Source organism: Pyrgilauda ruficollis, unplaced genomic scaffold (assembly GCF_017590135.1).
Source record: "Pyrgilauda ruficollis isolate IOZ18807 unplaced genomic scaffold, ASM1759013v1 scaffold29, whole genome shotgun sequence".
Classification (NCBI taxonomy): Eukaryota; Metazoa; Chordata; class Aves; order Passeriformes; family Passeridae; genus Pyrgilauda; species Pyrgilauda ruficollis.
The window spans coordinates 1,057,396-1,072,442 of NW_024524266.1; the positions used below are offsets into that span (position 1 = coordinate 1,057,396).

At 46.4% G+C, this 15,047-nt stretch overlaps 1 protein-coding gene across 3 annotated transcripts in view; it reads right to left on the reverse strand.

Moving 5' to 3' along the window:
* Nucleotides 1–14,837, reverse strand: part of ARHGEF7 (Rho guanine nucleotide exchange factor 7) — a 115,446-nt gene extending 100,609 nt beyond the window's left edge. For all 3 annotated transcript variants that reach the window (XM_041472309.1, XM_041472315.1, XM_041472311.1), the window contains exon 1: nucleotides 14,521–14,837. In XM_041472309.1, coding sequence (XP_041328243.1) covers nucleotides 14,521–14,685 — 165 coding nt within the window. In that variant the 5' untranslated portion in view covers nucleotides 14,686–14,837. The remainder of the gene's footprint in view (nucleotides 1–14,520) is intronic.
* Between the last annotated feature and the right edge of the window lie 210 nt (nucleotides 14,838–15,047).

Genomic DNA, 15,047 nt, shown 5'->3' on the forward strand with positions numbered 1-15,047 from the left:
CTCGGCCCGCCCCGGCCCCGCCCCGGCTGCGGGCGGGAGCGGCCCGGGCCTCGCCGCGCCGTGCTTCTGAATTGTTCAAATTGCTGCTGCACAGACCCCAGCGCCGTGACGGGTTTGGCTGCAGGGCCAAGCGGCCCAGCGGGCAGCCGGGAACAGCCCCTCCTCGGGACAAGCGGTGACCGCGGACAGGGTACGAGGCGCACGCCGCGGGTGGCAGGTGTCGCCAGTGGGGCTCGTCGGTGCCCTCGTTCTGACTCCGGCCCACCCTTGGGTATCGGTTTTCTAACGAGGAAATATATCGGAAATGCTCCGAACACCTCCGCGGAAAATACCAGCACCCGGAGTTAATAATCTACCAATTCCAGGGTCTGATGTTAATGACCTTTATCTGTGGTTTATTAAACAGCCCCTTCCCACCCCAGAAGGAAAACAGCGTCACACAGAGTAAAACCTTGAGTGAATCTGAGACAGGTTTTGGCAGCGCAGCCGTCTGCTCTCTGCAGCCGCACTCACGGTGCCTTCGGCTCACCACTGTAGACCCCAAAAGCAAAGTGTAGCCCTGCCACGGAAAAGCAGCCTGCACAGGGACATGGCTTCACTTACCACAGCTTAACTAAATTCTGTGTGCACGTTAGCATCCTTTCACAACACATTCATTGATTTCTGTGAAGTAGTTTAGCAAACAAGTCATTGCCCAAACTGGACACCTCGTTCTGTCAGAAGGGGAAAGCCTCGCACTGAAATGCACTGGCAAGTCACTGGAAACCGAGGTGTTGCAACACAGTGTCACGGCCTTTGATCATGCATTACACTCAGAGGAGGTTTTGTTACACACATGTGTGTCAAGGTTACATAAACTCACAGCATAATCCACCTGCATAGCACTGGGAACTTCACAAAAGGTTGACTGCAAACATTCTGTCAAGCTGAAACCAAGGCAGTGCCTCCCCACATGATTATAGGATATTAAAGATACCTCTGACCCACAGAGGTACTTTTTGATACAGAATTATTACCACAAAGGTAATTTTTGATACCACAAAAATTAACAAATGTGACAGCATGACAGGGTGAACCTGGCACAAAGAAATTGAAAACACAAGTCACTATCATTTTCTAAACAAAATTTGGATGAGTCTTAAATGAAACCCACTAGTCTGTAATACAAGCAATTTGGTAATGATATGAGTTGAAGAATCTTCCTTTCCTCAAGGAAAGAGCACACACACACACCCCTCCAAACTCCTCAAATTGTTTGGTACTATGATAAATCACTGCGGCTTAAAAATAACCCTTTACTACACTAAAACATAAAGGGAATCCTAAAGAAGCCCTATGGAAGGACTACAGCGCAAAAGATAAATTCAGTAAGTTTGAAGGACGCAAGAAGTGAGAGAGCCTCCCTGAAAACACCACAACCTTCATGTCTCTTGCTTGAAACACTTTTTGATTACTCTATTAATTTATTTCTTAATTCTAGTAAGAAATCCAAAGCTATCATGCCAACATCCCTTGCTGGAATAAGATGCTGGGAATTTTTTTCCATGTTGATGCTTCTAGTATGTTCTCTCCTATATGTTCTTAATATTCACAGAACAATATCATTGCAATTTAGAACTGTTTTATCTTAAACTATTTGCATAAAAACTGGGGTTTATCTCCTTTTACATGTGCTACTTCATTGTCTCTTTTTTGTACCCACCATTTTCTTTTTCATCTGCTTTATTCATCAAGGCCTCTTTTCATTCTGAGAAACTTTAACATTACTTCTGCTCTTCAAACACAAATAATGTCTCCCAAGAAATCACAGTAAATCCAGGTTTCTCTTAGAAGAAGCACGTCTTGTCTCATAACATAATCCACATTAACACAAAATGTCCCAAAGTCTCCAACACATTAAACTCAGTAATTCTAAGAAACCCAGACATGTACTACCGCCTCATAAGAGGCCGCACATAATTCTAAAAGACTGAGCAATAACTGGAAAAAAGAAGGCAAAAATAAAAATTAAAAAAAGGGTTAGGGGGAAGAACGGGGAGAGGGTAAGGAGAGACATGATTAGAGAAAGGCAAAAACTTTCAATTGAAGATTAAAGAAACAACAAGCAAAGAAAACTCAAACCCAGCAAATTGTTCCCTATCAGGTCTGGAAGCTTAAAATACATGCCAAATACACCACTGAGATCTTAGCCCCTCCAGCACTCTAATGCATGTTTTCAGTTAAAAATCATCTTCCTCTAAACAATAAAATAAGTTACAGTAAATCTTTAGAAATATAATTTCTTCCTGCAAAACAAGGGAAAAGGCTTTGGAGTGATAAAAGAAGCAGGGTACATTTTCTCAGCTCTGTGACTGCAGCAGCATTTTTATACAACAGAAGACAGAAGCATATGGGTAAAAAATTTAAAAATATCTTAGCATTTGCATCCTGCTAGAAATGTAAAGCATTAATGGTCCCATAAAATTAAGCAAACCCGATATTTACCTGGAAAATGTTAATGTGATTCTGGCAACCTTCTCCTACAGACAGCTGAGAAACACAGTAAAGGACCTGAAGAACAAAACCAGCCCTGCGACAGAATGTTGAAGTGCAGTTATGTGGGCCAGGCCCGTGGTAAAATCACACATATGGTACATTATATCCTTTGTAGTTGCAGGAAGCTCAGGAGCATGACCTCTCACACAGATCACATTTATAGCCTCACAGACTATTCAAAATGTACCAGAACATCATGCAAGCAGACCAGAGGCAGGTAAGTCCTGGTCCACCTGAAAGACAGCTAATCTGTACAGAGACAAAGGATAAATAAAAGTAGGGTCATATTCCCAAATTGCTTAGCTTAATAAAAAGTAGGTTGCATGTACATAAAGCCAGTAAAGTGAAGAGGTTATGTATTTTCCTCTCCAGTATTTGCTTCACCTTTTTCCTATCATAGACCAACACCATTAGTTCATTAATGGGGGCTGTCTACTTTTTATATGTATACACAGCTCTTAGTACAAAGAGGCCTCAGTGTCCAACTGGAATCTCTGTGTGCTCTAGTAATACAAATAAAAAAGGTTAATAGTAATTAGAAAAGACAGGGATTCCACAGGGGCATGATAGATTCTTAATTAGGGACCAGGGTGCCACAGTGGAATCCAAAGAGACGAGAGGAAGGTAATATGCAGAGCAGCCACTGTTTGAACCACTTCTTTGTGGTTCAGGGACAGGTTCTGATTAAGATTTAATCTCTTGGGGAGCAGTGCTAGAAACCACAGCTAGTTCAATGAGGACACTTATGTGATGCACTGTAGCTATCAAGGAGCAGAGTACATTTCTTACCACCCAGAAAAGGTGGGGAACAGTGTGCAATGCAAATAGATGGTACCTAGCTAAATGTTACATTCCTTTAGATCAGTTTAAATCTATGGTTTTAAACAACTTAACAAGTGAATAAAAAAGGGCAATGCAGAGAGGCTGTATCAGGAAAACATATGACGGGGTGGTCTTAGAAAAAATTAAAAAGGCTACTATTAGTTCATTTGGACAGGGAAATTATATGAAGAAAATAAGTATGGAATGTGTACAATAATGAATAAATAAAATAAAGAAAAAAACCCCAACCACAGCTGTTTGATTGCAATCTCAAGTAAACATGAGACATTAATAAAAAGTAGGAGACATCTTCAGCTATATGTATGGGAAATCAGCTGTTTACTTGCATTCACTGCTGAACAAGTTGACAAACTGGGTCACAAAATGAGAAGTGTACAGGGCCTTTATATAGAAACTGGAAGCTACTAGACTGAGTAAGAACACAGTTCCTACATGCAAGTTACATCAATCATTTATCTAGTACAACATATAATAAGTACAACATGGTTTACTATGTAAGAAGACTATCTCAGTAACTAGAAAGCAGAAACTAATAGAAAATGTAACCTAGCTGCAAACTAGTAGCCAAGTTCAGTAACCATTTAAAAACGTCCTGCTCAGGTGAATGGCTGTTTGAGCCCGAAGTTCAAAGACTGAGCCCTTAAGTAAGGGAAAATCCTGTTCATCCTGCCTGGACCCTTTTATATCAGATTCCCATCGCAGCACAGAACAGTTTTCTCTCCATGTTTCAGAGCACCTTGTACACACAGAGCATTACTGCAATCTAATCAGTAAAAACACCATAATTGCACAATGCAGCAAAGCTAACAAAAGGGTCCTATTGATCACATTCAGTCTCACAGCAGCTGTGTTTCCCTTGCTTCCAACCCCTTTGACTGGTCAAGGGCAGCTGATCTTCCAATGGGGCAAACACCTCCTGCACAAGCACTACAGGATGGGATTTGTTGCCAGGGTTTGTGTTCAGGGACAAAAATGAGATTAAAAGCATCATGAGGAGGAAGCCTGGCCATTCTCACAGCAGCCTGGTGCTGTGGTGAAGCTGCAGGCGATGGATTCACGGTCCAGCAGCTCTGCCGGCTCCTTCCTCGCCAGCCCTCCCAGCTCTGCCTCCTGCCTGCACCTGCGCCCACGCCCAGCACGGCCCATCCCTTCCGGCGTTCGGCTTTCCACTGGCTCTCACAAATTTAACCCAGCAGGGATGGAAAAGAAAGAGTGGTTACACAGTTACACAGGAGGACAACCTCTGCTTCTCGAGGAAGCATCCATCCGCTGCTCGGGACCAATGGGAAGTGCAGCACTTTCTCTGCAGCCAGTGAGCAGTTGGGCTGAGAGAACTGCAGATGGGAGTCCCGTGCTCCTCCCAGGACAGCAGGAGGCACAGCTGCACTTCCAAGGATCACATCTTCCGCATCTCTAAGTAAGGAGTACTCTGCAGTTGAGACAAATCATTTAAAGAACTGCACATCTTACTGATGGCACACTAGCAGGATGCTATAACTAAACCAAAAACACAGATCAGGATTCTCAACGAAGTGCAGTTTTGTTTTAAAATCAGGTGTCTTGACAGAGCACCAGACCTTAGCATGATACAGTTTGTGCAGTACTGTAGCTCTTTAGCACTGACTTTTCCCACCCTATAAAACCTGCAACCCGCAAACTTTTCAATAATAACCTGCACAGCAGTCAGCATGGGCTACACACCTGTATTTTGGCTTGAGGGAACCCATGCTCTGAAAGCACAGCAGCAGGCAGACAGACAGACAGACACATAGACAGCAAGAGCTAGATCCAGCAAAAGACTGAAGTTCCTACAGGTCATGCACTAAAATTTTTTCATGTGCTGAAATTTTACATTTCTACAACTCACCTAGACTCTGCATACAATACAAAGAGGAAGGAAGGTGCCTCATGATATGCCCTAAAATTCTGATTTGCTGAAAAGGATACCCAGACACCAAGTTAATAAAGACACAGCAGAAGGTAAAAGCAGGAATCTACTTGCTATCCCAAACTCCAGTCTCTCCTAGACTTTACAAGAGTCCTTTGAGTGTCATGTAGAAGAATTCTCTGAATTGGATGTGTCCATTTTTTATTAACAATAGGGCATAAAGGTTCCCAAACCTCTTGCCCTTGGACACCACTATTGGTGACAGCCACAGAAGGAGCTCTTAGATCCCATTACCTCACTCCAAAGCCATCAGCATGACTAACCCCACATCTGACACTCCTCTGCTTTACATCCTACATCCCCACACCAGGCCCTGTATTCCATCTCTCCCACCTCAGACCACACACCATCACCTTCCAAACCAGCAAATCCAATCCCACATTTAGCCACACAAACATAACCCAACACCTTTTCTTTACTGCCCAACAGGCCACACCAACTCATCAGCCACCACTCTGTGCTCCCCCAATGTCCACTTTGCTGTGCTATGTGAAACCAGGAGCAGTTTTAGCGGGCTGAAGACTCCTCCAGCTCTTCTGATTTTTGCCTCTGCACACGTTCAGAAATGCTCCTCTGCCTGTCTAGCCATCATTAACAGTGACCTACATTCAAACACACAAATGTTCTGCTTTAGCTACTTCAGTTCTTTAGTGTAATAGCCCTCAAAATGTAAGTTCAGCTAAGTTTGCAAATGAAATGTACAGTTTGATTAAAATGCCAGCCAGGACTTGTGGCAGCCTTTATAAATGGGACGTTATGCAAAAATTAGAGCTGCTTTTTTCCATTAATCTGCCCTCCAAAAATGACTCTGCAAAACTGATTCAGCTGTTTGAGTTCATCTTTTCAGATATGTACCTTAATTAAACAATATTCAGGAAAACAGTGCTTTCTTTTTGCAGTAGAAGTACAGTACTTTTGCCACTTCCCTTGGACTCTGATTAAATTCCCATCAACGTACATAGACTCAAGTTGCATCAGAGAAGGTTCAGGTTGGACATTAGGAGGCTTTCCTTCACAGAAAGGGTGATTAAACATTGGAATGGGCTGCCCCAGGAGGTGGTGGAGTCCCCTTCCCTAGAGGTGTTTAAGGAAAGACTGAATGGGGTATTTAGTGCCAAGGTCTACTTAACGAGGTGGTGTTCAGTCAGACTTGATGATCTCAGAGATCTTTTGCAACATAATTGATTCTGTGACTTTGTGGAAGTCTATAAACTGACTCCCATGAAGCATGTTTTAACCCAGCCCTAAGATACAAACACTGTAGTCTAAGGGCACCAGGGCAGTCCGTATAGTACTTTTGTTGTCTCAAGTTTCCATCTAATTTTTATATTTCAGACAGAAAACATAGGTTGGCACAGCATTAAGAAAATGAGAATGCCATGCACATAAAACTTACAAGCTGTCTTTGCAACTGCTATTAGGATCCTTGAAGGCCCCCTGCTGTGACCTGAACTAGGCAGGAGTCCTTCCAGAACACATGCACAGGAGTGTGCCTGCAGGATGTGATACACTCACATAAGAGAGGCTGGCTGCAGCTGCAGCAGTAAGCTGCTTTCCCTTCCTTCCTAAAAGCTAAGAACTAATATTCCTAATTCCTGGTTTTGCTTATTTTCTTGCTATTTCAAAGAAAAAAAAGGAAATCAGCTAGCATGCAACTCACCCCTATCCCAAGCAGCATCATCAGCCTCAGGCTGCAGAGCTCCAGGGGTGCCAGCATTAAGCGTTCACAGGAAGAGGAGTATTTCCCTGAAGCCTGATAAAGTGCAGCTCCAGGTGTGGGCTTGACAGGAACTGAACCAAAGAGATTCCCCTGCGAAGGAAAGCTGATGGGGAAGGATTTTGCACCCCTTGTCACATAAACCCTGCAGTGCTTCCTGTGGAGCATCGCTGTGTTGATGCAGCGCAAGCTCAGGCTTCAGGAGTCCAATCACTCAGGGTTTGTTTACACTGGGAGAGCTCTGCTGCTAGATATGCTGGCATCGCTCCTCAGTGTGGATGTAACATATGCCAGAGAGGGAATTCCTCTGCCAGTCTAACAGTACCACTTCCCCCAGCGACATTAACAAAGCCAACAAAACCACTTCTCTGACAGCACAGCTGCACCAGTGGGGGGTGTATGATTTTTGCTGCTTTCCCCCTCCCCCCACCCCATGAAAATATTCCATAGGACCACCAAAGCCCTACAGAAGGGATGGATTCTCTTCTGGGCAAGCTGCCAACATCATCCAATAGCACTCACTGCAGAACAGGAAAATGGAGACCTGTATTAAATGCACTTAGACCCAAGCAGCGTTTCATTGGCCAAGAAGGGACACGGGTCTCTGCCCACGGGGTACCAGTGATCTGTGATGAGGAGTGGCACGAAGGAAACTTCTTGCAGATGAAGCTGGCCACCCCTGCTCAGCTCCCTACCACAACAACAGTGCTGAGGCATTGAAACAGGTTGCTCAGATAAGTCATGGGTGCCCCATCCCTGGAAGTGTTCAAGGCCAGGCTGCAAGGGGTTTTGAGCAACCTGGTCCAGTGGAAGGTGTCCCATGGCATGGGTGCTGGAACTAGATGATCTTTAAGGTCCTTTCCAACTCAAACCATTCTATGGTTCTATGACTGGTGGTGGGTAATGCAGCAACCACATCATACTGAGAGATGTGGAGAGAAAATGGCTTTGCTCTAGGCAGCAAAGTGAGGGAGAGAGCAAAAGTGTCACACTGGCTGAGGATCAGGGAGTAAAGCTCAGCCAGCCAAGGTGCACGACACTTGCTTCCATGCTGCCAGCTCACAGTATTTTTGCAGCCCTTTCATGCTTGAAATGTTTTAAAGTTACAGCTCTTCAAATCACAGCCACTGGATAACAATTAATTAAAATTTTTATTTAAGGAAGATGTATATTGAATTCTCCTCAGTGATTCATAGCCAGATTTTAATAATACGTATGCATACTATATACAATATATATAAATATATATGTGTGTGTGTATATATAAATACACTTACATACATACCCAGTCTGCAAACTTCAATTCTAAAGTCAGACTTCCAGTTTTCTAAGGCTGGAATTACAATCTTAAACATTTTCAGCTGAACAATGTGGTGCCATTAGACTCTAGCGTGCAGTGTAACCAGAGGGGAGCGTGCTGGTGGCATCCCCACAGTTTTTCCTTTTCTCCACACACACACAGCATTTGGAGGATAGTCTGGGTAGCAGTAGGGTACCTGAGGGTTAGCGGTTTTGTTGTCCATATTATGTACAGGCATAGAAAGAATGCATATAAAAACTGTGGGAAAGACATTAATGAGAATAAGACCAGCAGAACTACATTATTTTTCCAGGTTTTCTCACAAAAAAAACCAATTTAATCACCAACAGTTTCCTTAATTGCCCCCTCTTCTCAGGACCTGGCACAACCTTATTTAACTCATTCCAGATCTTTATGCACTGACAGGATCTGGTTTTCAAGGAAAAAGCAGTGCACATAGATACAAGTCCTCTGCTTCCTCAATGAGCACAGGCAGACCATATTTCTTTGGATAATATCCCAGTTGCCGGAATTACAGAGCCAGTACATAGACAGGAAAAACAAGGGTATTCTCCTTCAAAGCATTCCTGCATCCCTGCTCTCACAAGGCAGCAGGAGTAGCACGGCAATGACAAGTCTGTAACAGGACCAAAAATTCCTACAAAGCTCACAGTATCATGGATGGGAACAGCATGCATTCAAGAAAAAGGCACCCTAATGACTTTGTTTGGGATAACTTTTCCCCAGGCTCTCAGCTCATCCTTGCAGTGCTTCCACCCTGGAGCAACAGCATTCATACACACACCAGCATTCCCTGAGCACACAGCCATGGCAGGCACACCTGTCCAGCACGGATTATTCTTGCCAGAAGCACAATAATCTCCCTGGGAGGACTGTTGCTGAAGGAAGGGAGCATATGCACATTGAAAGGCAGATTTTGCTTCCTGTCCTGTGATGACCTGCTGCTGCACACAGCAACCACAATGCCTTCCCAACAGATTTCAGTGAGCAAAGGCAGAGCAGCCTTTGGGGTCAACCAGGCAGACCAAAACAGCCTCACCAAGGCTTCAGAGTGAGAACATCCTGCCAGAAGACTTCCAAAATGTTGGTTTGGGGCCAGATAGCACCTGGAAATTTCCACCTTAGGAGTAATGTCTGCACTGCTGGTGGGATGTCCTCAAGCTCTGTCTGAGCTTCACATTCAGCTGCCAGCCAGCATTGCACCCCCTGCAAGTATACTGGGCTACAAAAATCGTCACTTGAACTCTGGGTCCAAAACACCTTTCCTTTCTTCTTCTTTCGCGACACATGAAATATCATGTTCAGGTCACACCTTGTCACAACAGGAGAGAAGTATACTTAGCCCTGATATTTACGAGTGAAACGAGAGATAAGTGAGCATAAATCTCCCTTTGCCAGAGGAGCCGTAGGCACACACTCTCATCGTGGGGACAAGACTGGTGACATGGCTGCCACACGTGGCAGTCCAAACCCTCAGTGCTTGTGCTCATACACAACAATTCATTTGCCTTGTGAATCACAAAGGGTTAATTTATTCCTAAATTACAATTCAGAATGCCTCATTTAGCCAAAGCCCTCTCTCATTAAAAAGAGAATCATACAGATGTATGAGGTATTTGTACAAAGACCTTCATCTTTGCTGCCATCAGGCCTGGTACTACCCCAATTAATAACCAAATTAATGTCAACGCCAGTACCCAATCCTCCACAGGGAATGGGAATGACGTTTCCTTTCGGCCATGCACCAGGTCTCATCCAGCAGGAGAGAGGGCTCTATGTTTTCCCGGGGCCAGCCCCGTGCCGCCCGTCTCCCACCTCGGCGCGGCGGGAGCAGGAGGAGGGAGCGGCTGTGTTTTGGATCAGCCTCCCACGCGCGGCAGAGCAGCTTCTGCCTCGCTCAATCCTACGCTCAGCGCAGCGCCTGGGGATGGTCCCTTCGACGGAGGGGGGCCGGGCGGGCGAGAGCCAGCCGATCTCCCATGCCCCGGCTCCAAACACCGAGCCAGCTGCTGCCCTGCCCTCCAGGAGCCCCGGCGGGAGCGGGGCACCGCGGGGTGTCAAATGGCTGCTGCATCGCATTCCCCGATGCGTCTCCTGCATTTTCCCCAAAAAGGAACAAAGCTGTCCTCAAAACGATGCTTTCTGTCGAACAGCTGACCAAAAATAAAAGTACAAACAAAACTTAATGGAGCGCGAAGCCTCATATGACAAGGAAAATTCCCGCTCCAATTCTGATCTCTGTTTACAACGTTGAAAGTGGGTCAAACTGGTCTGCGATGGAGGAATCTGTTTGGAAAATGATCTCTGAGAGGAAAAGCATCTAAGCGGCAGACAACTGCACTGCAATGCTTCCACGGGGATCCCTTCCCTGCCATCAAAGTAATTCAGTTTTACCACACAAGGCTGAAATCCTCTAACTTGAAATTATGGCTTTTTTATTCAAATTACATAAATTCAGCAATTCCCTATCTTTTGGAACAAATCAACTAACCATGTTTCAGCACAGATCTCCATGCTTTAAAAAACTAAGACATGGCTGGGTTTGAACAGGGTGGAGGAAGCTGTTGTCAGTTTTGTTGATTTTGTGTTTTGTTTTTAATAATTGCCCTCACTTTTGTTCATTTCCTGTGTTCAGGACAAGGTTATTGTGCAGTACCATCACACTGCCTAACCCAACTATTTCATTTTACCTTGTCATTGTCTCTTTCAAAATGCAAAGGAATGATTATGACATTAAATGGGAGCCCAAAAATAAGGAACAGTCTGTAACAACATTACTTTTCAAGGTATTTTCATTCTGACTTAGAGAAACCTAGCGAATTTAATATCTGTCTTTTCCTGTTCAAGATAGAAAATTATTGTAATGTAAACAAATTCAGCCAAAACTTCCTGGCAAGAAGCTCTGTAAGTTGTTCTGTGTAATGCTGGTATACCAATACACAGCAATCTAAAGAAAGAATATACTAACCAGCCTTGAAACCCACTAATTTGTTTTATCGACTTGTGAAAATTCTGTTCTTTGACCTTCAAGTGCTTGATTCCTTTTATGGTCGCACAATCTTTATTTATTAAAAATCTCCTACTAATTACTCTCAGGGTACCCAGAGGTTTTAAAAAGCACAAAATGCCAAAAAATGTATTACTACATTCCTGCATATATTGAATCCTCTTTCTAATCTGTTTTTGAAAGAAAGAAATACATTTATAGCATTTTTTAGAAAACATTTTTAAACGCACCCCAAGCTGATAAACATTTCTTCATATTTATATTTTGTAATTTTTTAAATGTTGTCTTTGGTTTTAGTTACTATTTTGTATTTACAGAAAAATGAGCTCTGTAAGTCTTCAAAGTGTCTGCTAATGTCAGATATTTATAGAAAGTTATGATCTCAAATGATTTTAAGAACTGAATCAGTCTACATCTCTGGGACATCCTTGTATCTTTTAAACTTCAAAAATGTCCAGTTTTAACTAGAGACTTTCAGGGCAAATAAAGAATAAAAAGACTCATATTTTAAATGCACCCAGTATAAAAAAAGTAACAAACACTAGTAGCCAAAAAGACTTGGAAAAAATATCATGGCACAGTAAAGGATTTTATATCTGTTTACTAACAAACAAAGAAAGAGAGTAAAGTAACATGGAAACAGCTCAGACATAACATAGATGAGAATGTGAAAGAGGTACGGAGTATAAATTCTGAGTCTACAGAAAAAGAATATTTACAAAGTTAGATGGAAAAATGAGTTTGAGAGGCATCTATGAATTAGTAAGTGCTTTGTGAATGGCCCATAGAAATAAGAACAATTACCCTCATAAAACCAAAAATCCCCCTAAAAAATAATTATAAAAGGCTATTTCTCCCCAGACTTACAACTAAGTCAGAGCCAGAGGAGACACACAGGGTCAGCAGGGATGCCCAGGGCTGTCTGTGCCGCCTGTCCCAGCACCCTGCTGGACGCGGGGCGAGCTCGGGGGCTGGGAGGCTGCGAGGTGCCAGCGTTGCTGCCGCCCTGGCTGCCATCCCAGCCCGCACGCCGCCCGCTGCGGCACCGCGAGGGCCCGATGGGTCCCACTGGCAGCTCCTCGCACCCAGGCTGGTGCCGCTGCTGGCTGCGGGGAGCTGTGCACCTCTGCAAAGCCTCCTCTGCATACGGGTGCTGTGAAGGGACCCCCACCCGAACATGAGAGGTGTTTGCTCCTCTGAGGTGAAATGAGAGCCTTTCATTCAATAACCGAGCTGTCCCAAACTATACTGTAACAGAGAAGCACATTAAGTTGGGAAACACTCTTTTAACATTTATTTCTGTTATGCTTTTTTGTTTATTTTTGGTTTTTGGTAGAGCCTCTTTCCCAGATTGAGTGCAGGACCCCATTTTACTAGGCTTGACATCTACACAAAGGGGAAAGACCTTTCCTGCCCTAAAGATCAGAACCCAAAGTCCAAGAGGTGCTCAGGGAGCGTGCCTGGAGCAGCAGTGTGGGAAAGGCTGCCAAAACCCTCCTTTGGGCTTGGTGCCACCAGGCAAAAGAGCCCGGGGACAAGGAGGCATGGGCGGAGCCTGTCAGAGCCAGTGGATAGTCAGGCGGAGGAGCCCCCACTTACCCCCAGCCCCACGTCACACGTGTCACATCGAACAGCAGAACAGGGCATTTACCCGATGGCAGAACAGGACATTTACCTGCTCTGGAGTCCCATTTCGCAGCCCAGTAAACTGGACAAAAGTTTGCACCTCATGTACCACCTCCACGAAGCTGCAGCCCCTTGGGAGCAGCGACATCCTCTTCAGCTCTATTGCCTGAACAGTCCCTTAGAGGGAAATGGTGGCGGGGAAAGCCGGCAGCAGCAGTGGCAGGGGCTTCAGCTGTCCCAGCTAGCCCCACTGGCCACCATGGTGGCCCCTGAGCTACCTACAGTCACACAGCCACAGACACACTGTGCCCGCTCCCACCACTTCCATCGCCCGCCAATAGCACTGCGGGCTCCTGTGAGGTTTCCTTATCACCACACCACCTCCTAATGTACCTGTGAATTTGGGAGGCAGGAATGATCTACTAAATCTGCAGAATGGGACTCCAGTCCAGAGCCAAGACCTCCACACTACAGTACAACACAAAACAGTAACAACCCCAGTGGGTGGCAAACTGAGGAACCGAAGGGGGACAGTCCAGCCCAGTGTCCAGATGAGCTCAAGGCACTGGTTACAACTTTGTGGGTCTGAGAACTACTTGAAATAGAGCCACAAAAGGTAACAAAAGCCCACTGTCCGCAGGCTCCAACGATTGGAGTGCTCTAACAACTGCAAAAGGTGAAAAATATGGTGTTATTTTCAAGCAAGGAGTCATCCCATCATCATAGCAGATGACCTTCATCAGTCTTCTCTTCACTACCTTAGACTGGCACACGAGGAAAGTTTTTTGCCAATATGTGGATCTCTGTGTGCACTACGTTATTGAACATCAGGTGAGACAACGGTACTGTCCCAAGTTTTGAGGCACAACCCCTCTGCCTCTGGCTGAGCTACGACAGGAATTACGTACACACACAAAACATATAAAAGTTACCTGACGGAGTACATTTTCTTCAAACACAATGCAAACTAGAGCTGTAACGCGTTTTTTCAGCCTCCCTCATAAAAGGATGAGATTTTTTTCCACAGGCTACCGAACAGTAAAGGACCCAAATAGCGCTAAAACAGCCTTCAAGAAAACTAAGCATCAAACGCTAAAATGTCCTTCAGAGGCTGGAAGGGATGAGCTGAATCACCTCCCAGGCGAGGTGAGGCACCGGCTGTTCCAGCAGTTGCGTAGATAAGTTTGCAGCCGGCTCGTGGCACGCAAAGAAGGGTCTACAGTCCCCCCCCTCAAAATGAATGCGTCTCCCGCGCACAGCCAGCTCCGCTTTGGGGAGCGGAGCGTTTGTACAGCACTTGCACAACAGTGGCCCCTCGGGGGGAAGCCCCTCCAGCCCGGCTGCCGCTCCCCGCTCTCCCCCGGCCCCCCGACGGGGACCGGCCCCGCTCCGCCCCCCGCGCCCCTCGCCGCCCTCCCCGGGCCCGGGGTCCCCCCTCCGGCGCGGGGGGCGGCGCGGGCGGGGCCGGGGGCGGCGGGCCCGGCCGCACAAAGGGCGGCGGGGCGGGGGCCGCGGGCACTTACTTTGTCTATGGTGCCCGGGAGCAGGCGGTCGAGCAGGCGGCACAGCACCACGCCGTCCTTCAGGGAGGACTGAAGGAAGCCCTCGGGGTCGGAGATGGTCTTTTTGGGCGACTCCAGCACGCCCAGGGCGATCAGCCACGTAACGGTCTGCTCCGCCGAATTCATGGCGATGGCGGCGGCGGGCGGGGGTCGCGGCGCCCCGCGCCTCGCGTGGGTTTTGTGTCTCCCCCGGCGGGGGCTTCAGGCGGAGGCCGGCGGCGCCGCCCCCATGTGAATGCAGATGACGACGCCCCGGCCCCGCCGCTACAGACACATGCGCGCAGCGGGGCGGGAGCCGGAGCCGCCGGGCGCCGCCGGCCGCGGGGAAAAGTTGCGGGATACCCCGGCCCTCGTTTCGTCCTCGGACGGCGCCGTCGCGCAGAGAACGAACCCCCACAAGCCTTCGGCGCCAGGCGCGGGGAGGCTGGTTTCGGACCATCTATCTCCGGGAGAACCGGCAGCGAGTTCCGGCCCGGCCGGCAGCACTA